This window comes from Sphaeramia orbicularis, chromosome 15 (genome assembly GCF_902148855.1).
Source record: "Sphaeramia orbicularis chromosome 15, fSphaOr1.1, whole genome shotgun sequence".
NCBI lineage: Eukaryota > Metazoa > Chordata > Actinopteri > Kurtiformes > Apogonidae > Sphaeramia > Sphaeramia orbicularis.
The window spans coordinates 48,844,161-48,864,131 of NC_043971.1; the positions used below are offsets into that span (position 1 = coordinate 48,844,161).

General features: G+C 40.3%; 1 protein-coding gene across 1 annotated transcript in view; it reads left to right on the plus strand.

Annotated features, from left to right (window-relative positions):
* Positions 1-19,581, plus strand: part of zswim8 (zinc finger, SWIM-type containing 8) — a 60,332-nt gene extending 40,751 nt beyond the window's left edge. Inside the window, exons 13-26 of the mRNA XM_030156471.1 lie at positions 184-367; positions 3,352-3,450; positions 3,721-3,845; positions 4,681-5,008; positions 5,601-5,756; positions 5,843-6,065; positions 6,184-6,473; positions 7,397-7,620; positions 7,719-8,216; positions 9,359-9,536; positions 11,800-11,973; positions 12,497-12,616; positions 14,080-14,258; positions 18,672-19,581. Coding sequence (XP_030012331.1) covers positions 184-367; positions 3,352-3,450; positions 3,721-3,845; positions 4,681-5,008; positions 5,601-5,756; positions 5,843-6,065; positions 6,184-6,473; positions 7,397-7,620; positions 7,719-8,216; positions 9,359-9,536; positions 11,800-11,973; positions 12,497-12,616; positions 14,080-14,258; positions 18,672-18,875 — 2,982 coding nt within the window. The 3' untranslated portion in view covers positions 18,876-19,581. The remainder of the gene's footprint in view (positions 1-183; positions 368-3,351; positions 3,451-3,720; positions 3,846-4,680; positions 5,009-5,600; positions 5,757-5,842; positions 6,066-6,183; positions 6,474-7,396; positions 7,621-7,718; positions 8,217-9,358; positions 9,537-11,799; positions 11,974-12,496; positions 12,617-14,079; positions 14,259-18,671) is intronic.
* The last annotated feature ends 390 nt before the right edge of the window (positions 19,582-19,971 follow it).

Genomic DNA, 19,971 nt, shown 5'->3' on the forward strand with positions numbered 1-19,971 from the left:
ATAAATAATAGTAAATAATATATAAATAATATAATAAATAATAGTTTTGAATATTCTGCCTGTAGATGTGTGAAATGCTGTTTTGTGTTTATGTTCATTTTGTTGACCACAGATTGCACTTTCTTCATTTTGATTAAAATGGTATTTTAACACAACCATACTGAATACGTTTGTGTTGATCAGGTGAAGCTTGCCTACCAGGAGTCCGAGGTGGTGGCTCTGTTGAAGAAGATTCCTCTGGGCCTGGTGGAGATGGCGGCCATTAGAGAACGGGCTGAACAGCTCAGAGACGGCAACTTCTGTGATTATCGACCGGTGCTGCCGCTCATGCTGGCCAGCTTCATCTTTGATGTACTGTGCACTCCAGGTAAGAGGGTTCCATGGTCAGAGCTCAACTACAACTTGAAGATCATTGCAAAAATTGTGAAAAAAACATTGGCATCTGGCAACTCAGCTTGAAGAAGTAACACTCAAGATTTGCATTAAGACCTAGTGATGGAGACGAGACCGCCTGTGTCGAGACTGAGTCAAGACCCAGTCTCTGAAGGTTTGAGACCGAGTCGAGGCAGAGACCTGTGGTTTTCAAATGCAGTCAAGACCGATTCTTTGAGGTAGCAAGACCGAGTTGAGAGCGAGTCTTTCAGGAGTCGAGACCGTAAAAACAAGTCAGTTTTCATAACCATGATTTAATAGATGAGTTTCAATGTTTACTAACAACAGTGATGCGCGCGCAACTCGGAGGCAAAAACAGGAGTAGCAGCTACCAGCTGGCTCACATCAGCCGCCTACACCTCATGAACGAGCCCATATGTTAGCTCTAAAACGGTCCATTAACTGTCTCTGTCCAAAAGCCGATCCTATCTTCTCTTTAACGGTCGCAAAATTTGACTTGACCGCATCGGGAAGACTGTCCCATTGTAGAAAAGCAGACTGTCACAAATGGATGGGGAGTAGAGGTTGCGCTAGACATTTTTATTGTCCGTCATTTTGACGGACAGGGTCATAAAAATTCTGTCATAACATATTGTTATCCGTCATTTCAAATTTTTATTTTTTAATGATAATGATATAAATTTAGTAGTATTTAATGTTCAAAAACATCTCAATGATGCAGCAGCTGTAGTTGCTGCTGGCTGATAAACCAGCGTGATATCACTGCTCGCATAATTATATATGCCACTTTTAATTGGTGTGTTATCTGTAGACATTCTAAGCTTTCCTTGTGTTTGTTCACGCAGTGTCAATCCCACGCATCGAGGGTTAGGGTTCAGGTTCTGTGAACCACAGATCTGGGCACAAAATGACATGCCATCATGAAAGGTAGAAAATGCATACATATAACACACCAAATGCCATCAGAACTGGCGTATAACTTGCTTGTCTGTCATCCTTCACCGCATCAGTCCCTCTTTTTTCACCGCGTTTATCAATGTCATCACATTTACTGGGCTTTTAAAATAACTAAGGAGACTCAGCTGTCTGCACATTTTGCGCTAGCAAAGTAGCATCTAATTTAGGCTAAAGTTAGCTAAACAACAATTACCTCAGTATTTTAACCTGTCAAAATGACAGACGGCCTTCAGAATTTTCCGTCATTTAAAAAAAAAAGAAATCCGTCAATGCCGGAATATTTTCAGTTAATGCGACCTCTGTATGGTAGATCTCCAGTACTTACCAGATCTGAAGTGTGCACTGCACAGACCAGCATTCTTAATTTCCTCCTCAGACCAGTTCTCCCGTCTTAATGCTTACAACCATAACTTTTGCCGATTTTTCTGGAAGGGATGTTTACCAGCAGGCATTCTGTAGTAGATTAAATCCTTCTGTGTGTTCTTTCTGTTCTGACAACCCATGGCACAGCAAGACGATGGCATTATTTACACTTGCAGTCAGTGCTTTGCTACGAACTTGGTGTGCTTTCTGCCTCCAAGGTGCGCGAGCAGCGTACGTCTTACGTCATCATGAAACTGATCTATATCACCCCAGTTAATAATCAACAGTTAGGACTACAGACTAAGCTAGACTGGGAATTGTTTATAGGAGTAGTCTGACTTTCTAGGATTAAACGTGGAAGTAGGTGGGCCGTTGATATTAATCATCATCAAGATGAAAGATGTTTATTCTGCCTTTCTTGTTCACATTTCCAATAATCGTGCATCTTTCAACGAGATGTGCAGTGACCTATCAATCAGCTGGGGTGGCACTGGCACCTGAGGTGTCCAGTCAGGTTCCAGAGGTGGCCAGCGCTAGTTAGCAATATTTTCCCCAGCATGACCTGCCCTACTCTGCCTCAGATTGGCTCATCAGTCCTCATGCCTAAAGTTAACCAATCTAATCAGTGAAGGCAGTGAGTACTAGCCAATTAGAGGCCGAGTGGGGCAGGTCATGGCTTCACCATCCTAGGAGGTAAAATGGGCAATTTGGCTGCAGATATTACTGAATGGATGTTTTGTTAATGTGAACATAAAAAAAAATCTTTGGCCTCAAGGACTTGCTCTGAAATTACGAGTCCTTCTCTTCCCACTGTGGTCCAAGACTGAGTCCTTGAAGAGTCAAGTCTGAGATGAGACAGAGAAAGCAGAAAATGCTCTCAAGACCGGTTTCGAGTCTGAGACTGGACTCAAGTACTACAAAATATAAAGCCCTAAAACAATACCTTTGTAATGGGAACTGGCTTGGTGATGATCTTGATGGTCTTGATGTTGAATCAGAATACTTTATTAATCCCAGGGGTAATTATTGTGTGTTACAGCTGCTCAGTGAAAGTATACCGGTAATAAAAAGTATCAGAAAAGAAGTTTTCAATACCACAAAATATACACACATATTTATATTACACACAACAACAGCAGTTTGTACAATATTTACTAGACAAAAATTATCAATATAAGTAAAAGAAATATAGATGAATAAGTATGCAGAAATATTGTATGTAATTACAATTATGTGGTTATAAGGTGGAATTGATGGAAATGAACAGTCTGATGGCCACAGGCAGGAATGATTTCCTATGGAGTGATTTCCTTTGGGTGGATTTGTGTCTTTTTAGCTATTGCTTTCTCCAGTAGACAAGTCTAATACTCACCATTGACCACTATCAGGACCACAATATGTAGAAAAAATGTCCTGTCAGCACTGATGTGTCTGTTAAGTCAATGACTCTGTAGTTCTAGCCTCATTTACCTGTTTTTATACAGGTGAACATTAACCATCATAATGATTATGTAGAACATCTGTAGTTACATCAAATAACTGCATGTAAGGTGCTCTGTAATATACATGTGACAAGCTTACAAAGAGAAACTTGAAGAATTAACTTTCCTTTTACTTTTCTGTATATCATTTGTGCAGTTGTATCTCCAACGGGTTCCCGTCCACCAAGCCGCAACCGTAACAATGAGATGCCCGGTGATGAGGAGCTGGGTTTTGAAGCTGCCGTTGCTGCTCTTGGTACATTAGTTATTCTATTTTCAGGAAGATATTTGCAAGGATTAACATGTCACCAGAGTTACTGTAAAGTACACAGTTTCTTTTATCCCATTCTTTTTCTATTTCCACACCGTTACCTGTCTGCTTGGTTCAACTTCTTCTTGCCTGCCTTATTACTAAACTTCATTTTTTTTGCATTATTATTTTTGACTTTCTATGCCATTTTGTCACTGTTCTATGCTTCTTTCTCCCTTCATCTTTTCTCCTTGTCTTTAACCCTTGATGACCCAGGTATGAAGACCACAGTGAGCGAGGCAGAGCATCCTCTGCTGTGTGAGGGAACAAGAAGGGTCAAAGGTGATCTAGCTCTGGCTCTCATGATCACATATAAAGATGACCAGAGCAAACTCAAGAAGGTAATTCCAGCTGAGACTTCAACACTTTTCATCCACCCTTTAATTTTGTTTGTTTATTTTGTGTTTATTTGTTAGGGTTGCATTGGGTATGCTTTAATGCAGGAGTTCAAACTTGTTTTAGTTCAGGTTCCACATTCCAATATTATTTCAAGTGGATCAGACCAGTAAAATAATAAAAATCGAAAAAAGTAAAATTACTTTATGAAAATGTTTACACCTACAAAGTATACTTTAAAAAAATATGAATAACAGGAACAACCACGAAGGTCAAATTGCTGAAGAAAAGTGAGAGCAATTTTAACAATATTATGCCTCAGCTTATCGTTTACACATCGCAGATCACAGTGAATCTAAAAAGGCATAAAACATTTAGTAACAGGCAGAATATTATTGACATTGGACTTATTTCTCTTGAGACATTTCATGTTCTTCATATTTGTTCAGGTTATTCACATTTTTTGTGAAAGCATAATATCTTATATTAAAGCGAAAAGAAAAATTTGGAGTTGTCTTAATTTATAGGTTATTGTAAACTTATGATTAACTGGTGTGACTCACTTGAGATCACATTGGTCTGTACGTGACCCCTGAACCAAAATGATTTTGACATCCGTGATTGTTAATATCTTCAGTGTTACTTTTGCATTTCACAAATTCATCCCACAGGTTAGATTGGACCCTTTGGCGGGCTATTTTTTTGCCCAGGGGCTGTATGTTTGACACCCCTGCTTTAGTGTCTATGTCTAGAACAACTTTTTGTTGCTGTTCAGAGTTTTTGTTTTTACGCTGTGTTAACCCTTCTGTCCCTCTTTGCGGTTCTGTCCCTGACTCTCAGATTCTGGATAAGCTGTTGGACAGGGAAAGTCAGACCCACAAGCCCCAGACTCTGAGCTCCTTCTACTCCAGCAAACCAGCAGCAGGTAGCCAGCGCAGCCCGTCCAAGCACACCACAGCTGGCCACGGAGGGGTGGGTGGACCCACTGGGGGACTCTCCAAACATGGGCCTTCCTCATCCTCCTCCTCTGCAGGCCCAGTAGCGGCCTCGTCCAACAGCTCATCCTCTGCCGTGGCTCTGGCTGGTGATGAGGTTGCCCATCAGGCTGAGCTGAACCCGGTGCAGAACAGTTTAACAGGAGAGGGCACTGCTGAGACCAGAGAGCATGGTAAGAAACGCATCGTATGCACCACAACTTCTGAGTTTGTGCAGCATTTTCACAGCTTTACCCCCTAAAGACTCTTACTTAAAGCATATTTGACCTAACTGTACAGTATTTGTCAAGTGTTTTCCATCACATGGCATCGATGGGTGCCGTGATCAAAAAACTAATAGAATGTCTGCAATTGAGCAGTGCTAAATGCTATGTCCTTGTAGACAATTTGTATTTGTTTATTATCAACTTCTTTTTTATCAAGGAAAAAAATCCCATTCAGTTTAAGAACGTCTTTTACAAGGGTGTCCTGGCCAAGATAGGCAGCAGCGAATACAATACACAGTTACAAAATTACACAGTTGAAACACAAATAACACACACATTTAACAATTAATAGTTAGTAATAATAGCATTTATGAGCAGATAAAGAAAAAGAAGGGTTAATATGTGGTTTAGTCTTGTGACCTTATTCTAAACTTTTTATGAATTTATTCTTAGAATATTATACTTTTTCCTTGCTGTAATAGTTCATCGTGTGTATGATGAACACATGCACTTTACATCTTTAACGTAAATGTGAATATGTCATATTTGTTGTGTCCAGTGTCCGAGGGACCAGCGTCATCGAGTGAGCAGCAGAATGAGGCAGCTCCGTTCAAGCTGGAGGCCACGGTGCCCAGTCGGCTGGCGCTGGGAGCACGCTGTGGATACAGCCAGCGCTGCTGGGGTTCACCTGTACGCCAGAAGAAGAAGCACACTGGTAAACTCTGTTCTTACTGCTAAAGATGTGATTTTTCTTTTTTTCCCCTAATTTTGGCTCGTGAAACCTGACATTTGTGTGAGCAGGTATGGCGAGTATTGACAGCAGTGCTCCAGAAACAACGTCTGACAGCTCCCCGACCCTCAGCCGGAGGCCGCTCAGGGGTGGCTGGGCAGCAACATCGTGGGGGCGGGGTCAGGACAGTGACAGCATCAGCAGCTCATCATCTGACTCCCTGGGTTCCTCCTCTTCAAGCGGCTCTCGGAGGGCAGGGGGCGGGGCCAGGGCCAAGAGCACTGACACTAGCAGGTAAAATCGTTTAACTCTGTACATGATATTAAAGAAAGACACCATGTGAATTTAACTTTGTTAGCCTGTTAAATAGATCTTTCTATAATCACAATTCTGATGTATTTCCCTCAATCAGGTACAAAGGGCGTCGCCCAGAATGCCACGCCCCACACGTGCCCAACCAGCCATCAGAGGCAGCGGCTCATTTTTACTTCGAGCTGGCCAAGACAGTGCTGATTAAAGCTGGAGGGAACTCATCCACTTCCATTTTCACACAGCCCTCAGCCAGCGGGGGCCACCAAGGGCCCCACAGAAACCTGCACCTCTGTGCCTTTGAGATTGGCTTGTATGCTCTTGGCCTCCACAACTTTGTCTCACCCAATTGGCTGTCCAGGACCTATTCCTCTCATGTGTCCTGGATCACAGGTAAACTGGCCCCCCCCTCCCCTCCCCAAATGATCAACTAACAGAATAGAATACATTTCGCATAATGCATTTGAAGACCTTGGGAGGGAAAAATGGTAAGATTTTATTTTTGTCACTGTGGGATACATTTTATTTTACTTCAGTGAGTAAATGATATATTAGAAATACTGTATGGTGTATATTTACATTACTGAATGCATTATTTTATTAATTACTAACTAATTATAGAATAGAATAAACTTTATTGTCATTGTACTCATATTACAATGAAATTATGCAGGCCCCCCCCCCCCAGTGCAATCTAGCATAAACAAGATAAAAACAAAATAGTATATAAATAAGACTTAGAAGAAAAATATAGTGATAATAAGAATATTAAAATAAATATTTAGGCATAACGGTTAAGAACTTAAAAGCTTTAAAAGTTTAAAAGTACCCCAAGTTTACTTGTTTAAAAGCCTTATTGCCCAGGGATAAAAAGTGTCTCTAAGCCGGTTTGTTCGGCTCCCCAGAACCCGATACCTCCTCCCTGAGGGTAGGGGGTTGAAGAGGCACCGGCCAGGGTGGGATGTGTCCAGCAAGATGTTCCTTGCCCTAATTACATGCTGTTTGACTTGTATGGCATTTGTAAAACATATTTTGTTTATTTGGTAACTTTTAGTAACACTAGTTCCATACACAACACTGACATCTGTAGATAACTGACCACTTATCTTCATTAACTAGGCTGTATTCATGTGCTAAGACACAAACTTCAAACATAAAGCATTAATGGAGGTTAAAGCTGGCTGTTGTCATTTTCTGTGATGGTTCACACTTAAAGGCATCTCATTTCCTCCAAGACCAATTTTCTCAGTTCATCTCTCCTTGGATGTTATTGAAGTGAACACAGTGAATCCACGGTGTCTTGTCATCCCTCCCAGGCCAGGCCATGGAGATCGGCAGTGCTGCCCTTAACATCCTGGTGGAATGTTGGGACGGTCATCTTACCCCTCCAGAGGTGGCGTCCCTAGCAGATCGAGCGTCACGAGCCAGGGACCCCAACATGGTTCGTGCTGCAGCAGAGCTGGCACTGAGCTGCCTGCCTCACGCTCACGCACTGAATCCTAATGAGATCCAGAGAGCCCTGGTGCAGTGCAAAGAGCAGGTACTGTCACTGGATCCATACCTTTTTATAATCCTATCTTTATTCTTCCAATACACTGGCATTTCATAACTGTCTTAACATAACCTGTGTCCCTACAGGACAACGTGATGCTGGAGAAGGCCTGCATGGCTGTAGAGGAGGCTGCAAAGGGTGGAGGAGTGTATCCTGAGGTTCTGTTTGAGGTGGCTCATCAGTGGTACTGGCTGTATGAGCAGTCAGTGGGTGGAGGCTCAGGCCAGCAGCGTGAGACATCTGGCCGCTGCGGGGCTAATGGGGGCTCAGGCAGGCGGCCTCCAGAGTCCAACTGTGGTGTGCTGGACAGCGGGGCTAACATGGAGGCTCCGGGCGTTGCCACCGTCACAGCCTCGGTGACTGCAGCAGCTGTGGTGCCTGTCATCTCTGTGGGCTCCACCATCTACCAGTCTCATGCCATGCCAGGCCAGGCCATGGCCCACCCCCACAGCCAGGGCCTCCACCCCTATACCACCATTCAGGCCCACTTGCCCACTGTGTGCACACCACAGTACCTGGGACACCCACTGCAGCACGTCCCACGACCCACTGTCTTCCCAGTGACTGGCGCTGCATATCCACAGGTCAGAACTCACCCAGGCTTCATCTTGGGTACTTTTGATTCAATCTGACTACATGTCAGTTTTGTTCTTTTACAGTGTTTCTGCTTATTTGATGATTTATATTGGTATATTGGTCTGCAAGTCTTGGCTATTCGTATATTTTGCTGTTTTAAAATGAAAATGTTCTGTTTTCACAGACATTTTAAAACTGTTCCCTGAAACGCGTATAGTGCTGCAACTATTGACTATTTTTGGAATCAATTGGTCTATCAATTATTTTCTTCAATGTAATTAAACAAGTATTTTCATGAAAAAAAACTGTAAAGATGTGAAAAGTACATGTCAGAAAATGACAATGTGTCCTTTATTCCAGAACCAGCTGAAACAACAACCACAAAAAGTGTAAAAGGATATATAAAAATATCTACATAGAAATAACAGCAACAATAACAACAGTATAAAAGTATGTATACAAATCTCTATGGATATAAGCAACAACAAACAAGTTAAATGGCATCTACAAAATATATGTGCAGTCTTCAACACATTTGGATCCAACTAACAACTGAACATGGAACTAACATACAACTTTGTGATGATCCTGGTGTCATGTATGTCATAATAAGCATCCGTGTGAAACACAACAGTGGAACCAGTGTTTAGCGGCAGTGAAATTAAGGAAATGAAGCTTTAATTCAATTGTAATCAAATAATTTTTTAAATCAATTTGAGTCAGTTAATCGTTTCAGCTCTGACCAGGGGACCTTCACACCTGGACATTAGAACCATCACAAAAATATCCAGTAGCAGTGCGCTCTCTGAATGTGACTAGTCAAAAGTGACATGATCAAATGCAGAATTCTACAACAGTATAATCCAGTATTGCATTGAATTAAAAGCTGGCATGGTACATTTTTCCTGATCTTCATAGTCAAATGAAGCATGAATTGCCGAAGAAATAAGTCAAGAGGCACTTGTGTTTTCACCTTGTCTTCCTTATTTTTATTATATGGAGATCCAGTCGCAACTTCTGTTTGATAAAGACTCTTCCATCCCTGTAACAACGCACAGTCATCTTAAAGAATGTATATCTGAGTGCCAGTCTGTTTTTACTATGTTAGTGCAGGTCCCTCATGCTATCGTTTTTGTGTATCTTTTCTCAGGGAATGCACCCAGCCTTTATCGGTGCCCAGTACCCTTTCTCTGTGGCCACTGGGCCCCCTCCCCCCATGGCAGCCACAGCCGTCACTTTCCCTGGCGTCCCCGTCCCGTCCATGACTCAGATCGCCGTCCACCCCTACCACACAGAAACGGGCCTGCCGCTCAGCACCACTGTGGCAGGTGAGGACATAATGGGCTCTGTTCTGTCTGTGTGTCTGGTACCAGTCATGGTTCTTGTAGTTTTTTGTGTTTTAAATGTAAAATGCGTACTGGTGAATATCCAAGTGAAAGTAACACTAGATATTAATGTGCCAAAATCACAGTAACAGAAGACCACAATATATTAAGTAAGAAAGTACCAATCGAAAAGGACAATAATTGTTTTTGGTTTTAAACTAATTAACTATCTCGTTTGCTGTGAGCCATTATTTTAGATGGCCAGATGGACACCCTTGATGGAAGTGCTATTGTATTTCAGTTCTTTTTTTCTGACACGACTGTTTGTCCCCCTCTAGTGGTGGCCATTGCCACTGTCAACCGTCTTGTTGAAAGTGTAACATTACCCTCATTCTGAGTCTTTACTCCACCTGTTGATTTGAAAAGGGCTTAATCAGACACTGGCAGGAGGTGAGCAGGGGTTGAATGTCCAGGACACTCACAGAAACTTCCACAGTTCCACTGAAGGACAGGAGATCTGATCTGGGTTTGGGTTGGTATTTGATATGAGGCTGGATCAGCTCCAGTCCACTAGGTTGCACTGATACACCTGTTTTAGCAACTGCCACTAAATACAAATTAATAAACAGAAGAGATCTGGCGCAGTTCTGTTGGAATGGATAATTGGTCTGGTAATGCAAGGCTAAAGCAGCACCTGGATCAGTTTCACCATGGGTTTTTGTCGTGTTTGCATGTTGTCTTGTCTATGTTTTCAGCTTCACCTCTTCCCATTTCAAGTCTGGCAAATTGTGATAGTGATGCAGTTTCAGCTTTCTTTAAGACAAAGCTCATCATGTCTCCTCTCACATCACCAAAAAGACAGACATAATGTGCACCATCTCATCCTCCCCTTAAATTTAGTGATCATGGAGGACATTTTTTTAGTCCATAAAGACCCAAACATCCACCGCTGACAAAAGCATTTACCGATCTAAAATATTTAATAACTGTTGATCCAATAATCCTATCAATCCATGTCAATAATTGGCGTAAAATGCAGTTTGTCATCTTTTCATGGTCATCAGATATGACCCATTTGGACATTCAGAGGCTTCATAGTGAATGTGGAAACTCCGTCATCTTCTACAACATTGACTCACCAGTAAAACCCATCAAGTTTGATAAATGACAGTGGATGGAGACACTTGGTTTATGTTCAGTTAATGATATATTTTATGGAAAAAGTCACTTTTCTTCTTCAGTTTTCTTTGTTTTAATATAATAACCTTTCAATTTACTCTGAGCTTTAATGAAGATCTACATGATCAGTGAATTAAATCTAAGAAAATACTTGATTTTCACTGAAGAATTCAAAATGCTGAGGATAATGTAAATAAATGGTGATAAATCACTTAAGAAAGATTAGGTTTAGAAGAAAAAAATCCTTTGAAGTTAACACAAAAATAGTTCTGAGCCTTTCAGGGTTAGAAGAGTTGGACTGGTTGAGTAAAAACTATAGGGCAGAGTATATATGCCTTAAGCTTTCCATTGGGAAAAAACATGTAGTTGACAAATGACAGTGGCTGGAGACACTTGTTTTATGTTCAGTTAAGGATATATTTGACTGAAAATGTTCCTTTTTTTCATCAGTTTTCTCTGTTTTTCTATAATAAGCTTTGAATGTACTCTGAGTTGTAATGAACATCTACACAATCCCTAAATTCAGTATAGGAAAGTACATGTTTTTCACTGAAGAATTCAGAATGCAGAGGATAATATATAATAAATGGTGATAAATCCTTAGGTTTCAAGGAAAAAGTCATTTGAAGTTGACATAAAAGTGAGGATGATTTTAAGATAAATGGTAATAAATCATTTGGCAAAGACAAAAAGTAATTTGGATGTTATAAGAAAAATAGCTGTGGTCTTAGCTTATCCAGTCAGGTGTTTTAACCTGACTGGAAATGAGCATGATATTGTTTTAGTATCAGTTTCATAAATGTATTTTGAAAATGCGGGACAAACCCATGCAAGGCATTTAACATAAAAGAAGCATATTTAAATGTTTGTGTTGATAACATCTATGGTCATATCATAGTGTGTGTGTGTATTGTACATGACCAAATAGTAAAAATACTCTCCACATGCAAACATTAGTAAGCCGAAAAACATTGCAGCAGCATTAAGTGTCAGAAATGGCGTAATTTGTCTAAAATATAGTAAATGAATTTTTCAGCATTTGACATGGTTTTTCTTGACTTTGTATGTATCTTTGTGATATTTCTAGTAGGCAGCGTCCACTCAGGCCCCACCATCCAGGCCATGCAGGGAGCCTCTCTGCCTCCCCTGTCGTCACAGCCCGCCCCATTGGTCAGTACCCCATTTCCTGCAGAAGACGAGCAGCACAGCCAGCCAATCAGCCAACAGGGCCTGCACTACCTGCATTCTGCCTACAGAGTTGGTAAGACACTTCCCCCCATGGTCTTGGGCTCATTTGTCACGTGGGTGGTGGAGGGGGATTGCATGGAACAGGGGGGGCTCAAAGTTGTGTAGAGGAGGGTGGGGTGGGGAAATACACTGAAGGTAAAGAAGGGGGCTATGCAACAGGGACCCTGAGCTAAATGAGTTTGACACCCCTGCATTGAGGCCTTTCCAGACTCCACATATGTTGTTCTGCTTTATCCAATCGTCCATCTTCCCCTTACAACTAATCTGGGCAGGGCAAGGCCAAACTGACACTGTTTACAAGTTGAAAGTTCAAGCTGGAACACAAGTATGCAAAGAGCACTACGTGATAATCATAAACCATTCTAACGATGGTGTGATAGGTATACAACACGATGATGGAGTAACTTTTGGGGTAAATTTCCATCACACCAGCCTACACTGCCAGGCTGTACTGTTCAATGTAACATACTGTCTTTGTATATGTGTGTGTGTGTGTGTGTGTGTGTGTGTGTGTGTGTGTGTGTGTGTGTGTGAAGGCATGCTGGCGCTGGAGATGCTGGGAAGAAGGGCTCACAATGACCATCCAAACAACTTTTCCAGGAGCCCACCATACACTGAGGATGTCAAGTGGCTGCTGGGACTGGCTGCGCGGCTAGGTGAGCTCCAGAAGGCAGTAACGCTTTTATGGGAAAACTAAATGGTTCATTGTCAAGCAATCTGGTAGAAGTTCACAGTAGCACAGCTCTGAAAATGTCTGTCTGTAGGAGGTAACTGTGGCAGAAAAAGAGTAAAGAACAAATACTACACAACAAACAGAGTGACTGTGATTACAAATCACAAAAATCAGTGTTGCGTGAATGTGTATGCACTTTCGTCAACCTCCCGTGTGAATGTGCCACCAAGCAATTTCACCATCATTTAACGGTGCAAAACTACAAAGTACTGAAACTGGCCTATATCCACCAAAATATTTTTCTACTAAATTTTCTGAAGTCAAGATGGATTCGGAAACAATATTTTTTCCTCATGAAATTTGGTGCAAAATTTCAACCCTACTGTGTACTCTTTGTCACAATCTCCCACTCCATGTTATATTATGTTATATACTATGTGCCATAGGTATATTATGTGCTGTTATGGCTTTTTATGGAACTATATAATTTGTTTCTTTGCTTTGTTTTTACTATTTTATCTGCCTGTTCTGCTGCCTCTTGGTCAGATCATCATTGTAAATGACAACTGGTTCTCAACTGACCTACCTGGTTAAATTATATCAATACATACATTTTTTTTTCTTTCTCCATTACATGTACCAGAGGAAAAAGCACCAAATTAAATATTTCGTCTTGTCTTCACATCCAATGCTAAAACTTCAATTTCACATTAGGTGAAATTTTATCTTCTTTGACGTTGCTGATGCATTTGCCATTGTTATTTGTACATGTGCATAGTTACTAATGGAAGGAGACAAAGCGCTCCATTCCAGCTCAGTCAGGATGTAAAAAGGAAACAAGCATGTACATAGATTCATATATGTGAATATTTCTGAGTTGACATACTTTCCCAATTTTGGACGTACACATTCTTTCAGTGTGAAAGACACCTCAGATGTTTTGGTTTTGATCACCTGCACTAAATTAAGTGAATCCATCATAAAGCTGAAAAGAGGCTTGAACTCATGAAAACTTGATTTTTTTTATGGATATGTACAGTATTTTTCCAAGTGCAGGAATTCTATAAAGGTTAACTCATGTCAGACAAATGAATCAAAAACATAAAACAGTGACGTGGACTGTCAGCTGCACAATGAACACTGATTTTGAAGAGTAATTCTTATATTTTTGTACAGAAGGACAGTTTGTTTCTTTTATGTGAACTCTTGTATTTTTAATGTGTATACATTCTTTGTCTAACACTTAAATGTTCAGTGAAATGGGAGCAGTTTCATATCTGGTGTGAACAGAAGTTATGTAGCTGTCATAGTCCTGTAACATAAGGGAACAGCAGCCGCTAAGACTGTAGATCCCTGTGTATTTACAGCAGCTTAAAAAGTGGTCATTGAGGACAGGGTGTGTGAGATTGTTAGACTCACTTTTGCATTTTTCTTCCTCACTTTCAGGAGTTAACTATGTGTACCAGTTCTGTGTGGGAGCAGCCAAAGGTGTCCTCAGTCCATTTGTCCTGCAGGAGATCATCATGGAAGCTCTGCAGAGACTGAACCCCGCCCACATTCACGCCCACCTTCGAACGCCTGCGTTCCACCAGCTTGTCCAGCGCTGCCAACAGGCCTACCTGCAGGTACAGCACACACACAAACACACCACTCAGTAGCACGTTACAGTAAAACAAACACACATTAGTGCACTAACACACAAACTGACACTAGCAACTCTTGACTTGTATACATATGTATATATATATATATATATATATATATATATATATATATATATATATATATATATGTATACATATGTATATATATATATATATATATATATATATATATATATATATATATATATAAGGCCTGTAATGGTACACATACCGAACTGGTTCGGTACACACCTGTTTGGTTCGGTACACAGCTGTACCGAAACGGCACAGAATGTTGAGAAAAAGAAAAAGGAACGAAAGGCGTCATTCAATGCGGAACTTTAAATCCACAGAAGTTCCACACGGACATATGGAACTAGCGCACACTGACTCGAAATATGAAATAGCTGCTTCCATAAGGTTAAAAAAAACAACAAATATGATGTCAACCTGAAGGGAAGAGACTGAAGACCCTCCACCATCATTACAGTCCTGTTTGGGATCAGTACGGGTTCAGGTGAAAGACAACAACGGGGAAAGAGACGGTGATAAGACGGACGTTGTTTACCTTCTATGAACTACGGTAGTTCTAAAACACTGACACTAGCGCTCTCTCTCTCTCTCTCTCTCTCTCTCTCTCTCTCTCTCTCTCTCTCTCTCTCTCTCTCACTCACTCACTCACTCACTCACTCACTCACTCACTCACTCACTCACTCACTCACTCACTCACTCACTCACTCACACACACACACACACACACACACACACACACGCTGTATGATAGAGGAATAGAACCCGGGAGTTGGAAGTTGTAAAGGAGGTGAAAGGATGTAAAGTTTCACTTTTGTTTCACGCCAGCGTTAGTTATTACGTTAGTTATGGACCGAACCCCCCCCCCCCCCCTCTGTGTTTTTGACAAATCGCACCCTGCACACACACACACACACACACACACACACACACACAAGTACACAAAGTGGCCTAAACAGTTTATCTGTCCTAAAATAAATAATTAGGTTAATTTATTTGTCAGAGTTGCTCTTCAGTTTGTTTAAACACAATACCAGTTTGCTCTCTTGTTAATGTTGCACTTCGTGTGGAATTTTTGTTGCAATTTTTCTGCAGAATGTGAACTGACAGAAGTGTTATTAGATTTTTGTTGTTTGTTCAAAACTCCCTTTCAGGGAAAAGTGCAATACTAATGTTTAAAATACATTTAGTAATATTTTATTTTCTATTTGATTTATAGCAGCAGAATTATATTATTCCTGTTTTTCTATATTTTTATTGTCTCCAAAAATTGGGGGAAGAATGTTCAAAAATTCATAAATGCATTAAAGACATTTTAGGGGTTTTCTTTCTTCCCGTACCGAACCGAAAAAAAAAAACGAACCGTGGCTTTCAAAACCGAAAACATACCGAACCGAAAATTCTGTGTACCGTTACAGGCCTAATATATATATATATATATATATATATATATATATATATATATATATATATATATATATATATATACACACACACACACACACAGGTAATAGGATTCCAGCACCATGCCGGATTTCCGGCAGTCAGCAAGGGGGGAAATGCAGGACATACAGATAGATATACAGGAGAGGTACAGCTCAAAAAATTAGAATATCATGAAAAAGTTTAATATTTTTTGTCACTCATTTCAGAAAGTGAAACCCATATATTATACAGACTCATTAGACATAGAATGAGATATTTCAAGCCTTTATTTCTTGAAATTTTGATGTTTATGGCTTACAGATAATGACAACCCCAAAATTCAGTGTCTCAAAAAATTAGAATATCACATAAGATCAATAAAAAAGGGATATTTTAAACAGAAATGTCAGGCTTCTGAAAAGTATGTTGATTTCTATATATTCAATACTTGGTTGGTTCTCCTTTTACATGAATTGCTGCATCAATGTGGCGTGGCATGGAGGTGATCAGCCTGTGGCACTGCTCAGGTGGAATGGAAGGGATGTCCAAAAGTTTTGAAATTATTTGTCTTGGTCTATTTTTTTTTGCATCACAAAACCTGGCATTTTATCAAGAGTGTGTAGGCATTTTATATCCACCAGTTGGAAAATTATATGAATGTAAATTTTACACTCTTAAGAAGTTTCTAAGTAAAGTTTCAAAATGCAAAGAGAAGAAATGGGAGTGAGACAAATAAAAATTTCAGAAAGCCAGTGAAATTTTTTTGGGTTTGCCACTTGACTTTTTTGTTCCATAGCCCTCAGGATGACTGTCTTACTGCGTCCAACCTCAGCAGTGCTGGCACGTTGCGAGAGGCCTTGCTATGCAGCTCAACAATCCAACCACATTCAAAGAGAAAAAGCTTTTTTGCCTTTGCCATCAGGAGGTTGTGACAGTGTGAATACCTGACAGAAAATGACATTGAATTCACATTTTTGCACAGATTTTGGCTTTTAAAGGCTGTGGTCTTAAACTTTTGATCGGCTGATGAACAGCCTTTTTCAGTTCAATTGTTGACTTAAAATGAACTTTTCTACTGCACACAGCCAGTACAGTCTCAACCAAAAAAAAAGTAGGCACACAGATAGGGATGTGACAATTACCGGTATAACGATAAACCGCGGTAAAATTCCCGACAGTTAGTATTATCGTTTAAATTCTAATTATCATGATAACCTTGTTTGATTACCACACTTTGAAAACTCATAGTGCTGCTCATTTCCTGGAGAAGCAGCAGCACTTCAGGCGCTATCTATCTATCTATCTATCTATCTATCTATCTATCTATCTATCTATCTATCTATCTATCTATCTATCTACACTGAACAAAAATATAAATGCCACACTTTTGTTTTTGCTCCCATTTTTCATGAGCTGAACTCAACAATCTAAAACTTTTTCTACGAACACAAAAGGCCTATTTCTCTCAAATATTGTTCATAAATTTGTCTAAATCTGTGTTAGTGAGCACTTCTCCTTTATCCTTTGCTGAGATAATCCATCCACCTCACAGATGTGGCATATCAAGATGCTGATTAGACAGCAGGATTATTGCACAGGTGTGACTTAGGCTGGCCACAATAAAAGGCCACTCTAAAATGTGCAGTTTTACTGTATTGGGTGGTCCAGGGGGGTCAGAAAACCAGTCAGTATTTGGTGTGACCACCGTTTTCCTCACGCAGTCTTCTTCATGAATTCTCTGAAACACCTTTGGAGATGGCTTATGGTAGAGAAATGAACATTCAGTTCACAGGCAAAAGCTCTGGTGGAGATTCCTGAAGTCAACATGCCGATTTCATATTCCCTCAAAACTTGTGACATCTGTGGTATTGTGCTGTGTGATAAAACTGCACATTTTAGAGTGTCCTTTTATTGTGGCCAGCCTAAGGCACACCTGTGCAAAAATCCTGCTGTCTAATCAGCATCTTGATATGCCACACCTGTGAGGGAGATGGATTATCTCAGCAAAGGAGAAGTGTTCACTAACACAAATTTAAACAGATTTGTGAACAATATTTGAGAGAAATAAACCTTATGTGCATACAGAAAAAGTTTTAGATCTTTGAGTTCAGCTCATGAAAAATGGGAGCAAAAACAAAAGTGTGGCATTTATATTTTTGTTCAGTGTATCTATGAAAAAGAAACTCAAACAACTCAAACTTGATATGAAAAATGGTCAACCAGCAGCCAAAATGTGACATCTTTAATGCACATTTGTCTATTTGATTGTTTACATGTTAATATTTTAATGTTTCTGCAAACAGAAAGTACATTGTGGCTATTATTTCATTTTATTTGTTTATTTATTTATGTATTTTTCAAAATACAACTTGGTTAAATTATTTCAGTGTGTGTATAAATAGTTTTTGAACGCTTTGAGCACAAATTCAACAATATCGCGATAATAATGATAGCCATGATCATTTTGGTCACAATAACCGTGATACAAAATTTTCATATTGTTACATCCCTACACACAGGTAAAAAAAACAGTACATAAAGTCAAGGTCTTCAGGAAAAAAATAGCAGTTTTGAAAATGTATGGAAAAAGGCTGGAATTTTTATTTGGATAAAGAGTAAGCACCCAGCGTGCAGATCCTAATATCATAACAATTACGTATTTATTATTTATTTTTATTTCTACTTAATTTTTTTCTACTAGTACTTTCTAATGTGCCACTACCTGTTTTTCATGACTGTTTTTATAGTTATTGTAGCTGTAGTCATGCCATATCTGCTATGTTTAATTTTTATTAACAAAAGGCAAATTATCTACAGTATGTGCATCGTTCATCACAATTATTTGTTTTAGAATTAATTGTCAACTTGAATTGAAAAACTTTATGTTCATGAAAGTCAGCTGCTGTCTTGACCCTGGTTGTGTCTTCTGTCTCTTTCCAGTACATCCACCACAGGCTCATCCACCTGACGCCCGCTGACTATGACGACTTCGTCAACATTATCCGTAGCGCGCGGGGCGCATTCTGCCTCACGCCCGTTGGCATGATGCAGTTCAATGATGTCCTGCAGAACCTAAAGAGAGGCAAGCAGACCAAGGAGCTGTGGCAACGCATCTCACTGGAGATGGCGACCTTTTCCCCTTGAGCGCCTGGACCTGGACCTGGGCCCGCACCAGGGCCTGAAGCAGGGCTTCTGCTTGCACTGAGCCGGCCATGCTGTGGTTCTGTGAGGACCCTGGAAACGGCATAAAGGCAGTACAATCAGCTCCTGAACTCCCCGACCCACAGAGACTGATTTGTGTGTATGTCTGCCAGAGCTCAGAGGAGGACCAGGTCAGACCAGGTCAGCCCCCTCCTCTCCTCTGGTTCCGACTGTCCTTTCACCCCAGTTTTATCATGTTTGTGCAACATGTAATTAAAGTATACTCTTTGGTTTGTTCATGTAACTCATGTGTTCCATTTGCCCTGGACTAAAGACGCCAACGGGGCTCTCCACCTCCATCCACATTCATTTTCAATGTTCTCTAATTTTTTTCAGTTCAGCTCTTTGTGTTGAATGAAACCACTGAGTGAGACTTTGCTGCAACATTCCTGTCCACAGTGGTAGGTGCTGTGAGGCCTCGTTCACCAAAAACTTGTCACTATGGATCAGAATTTTTGCAGTGTGGGAGAAAAGGAAAGAAAAAAAAAACATGAAAGTTTAACATGAAAAAAATCTATTGTCTGTACGGGTGAGGATTTTTCAGTATTTTGTTTAATCTTTTTTGATACTTTGTATAGAATATGACATGTATGCAGAGAGGAACAGGAAGAGGATGAGAGTGGGTTAAAGGTGCTGTTGTTGTGTCGGATCCATTATTACATTTCAGCCTGAGGAGGTGAAAGGTGAACACGGCCCCCGACCAAAACCACTGACACCACAGAACCACTAGGACTCCTTCAGCTCCAGACGCTGCCTCCGACTTCATGATTAGAATCTTTCATGAGGCCTGGTGCCCTTTAAAATGTAGATGTGATGTGTCAGAATATGTCAGTAGTGTGTTTCCGTACCGGCCACTACTCATCAGCTGGTCACTAGAACTTAGAGGAGTGGAATTTGGAACTAATTGTGGAACTAATTTCCTGCATTTTCACCACATTTTACAAATGCTCTTCGATTCAGTGACAAAACAATGTGGTTTGAAAATATAAAGCATTACTAACAAACCTATCAAACACATATGCAACATATTTCTCATACA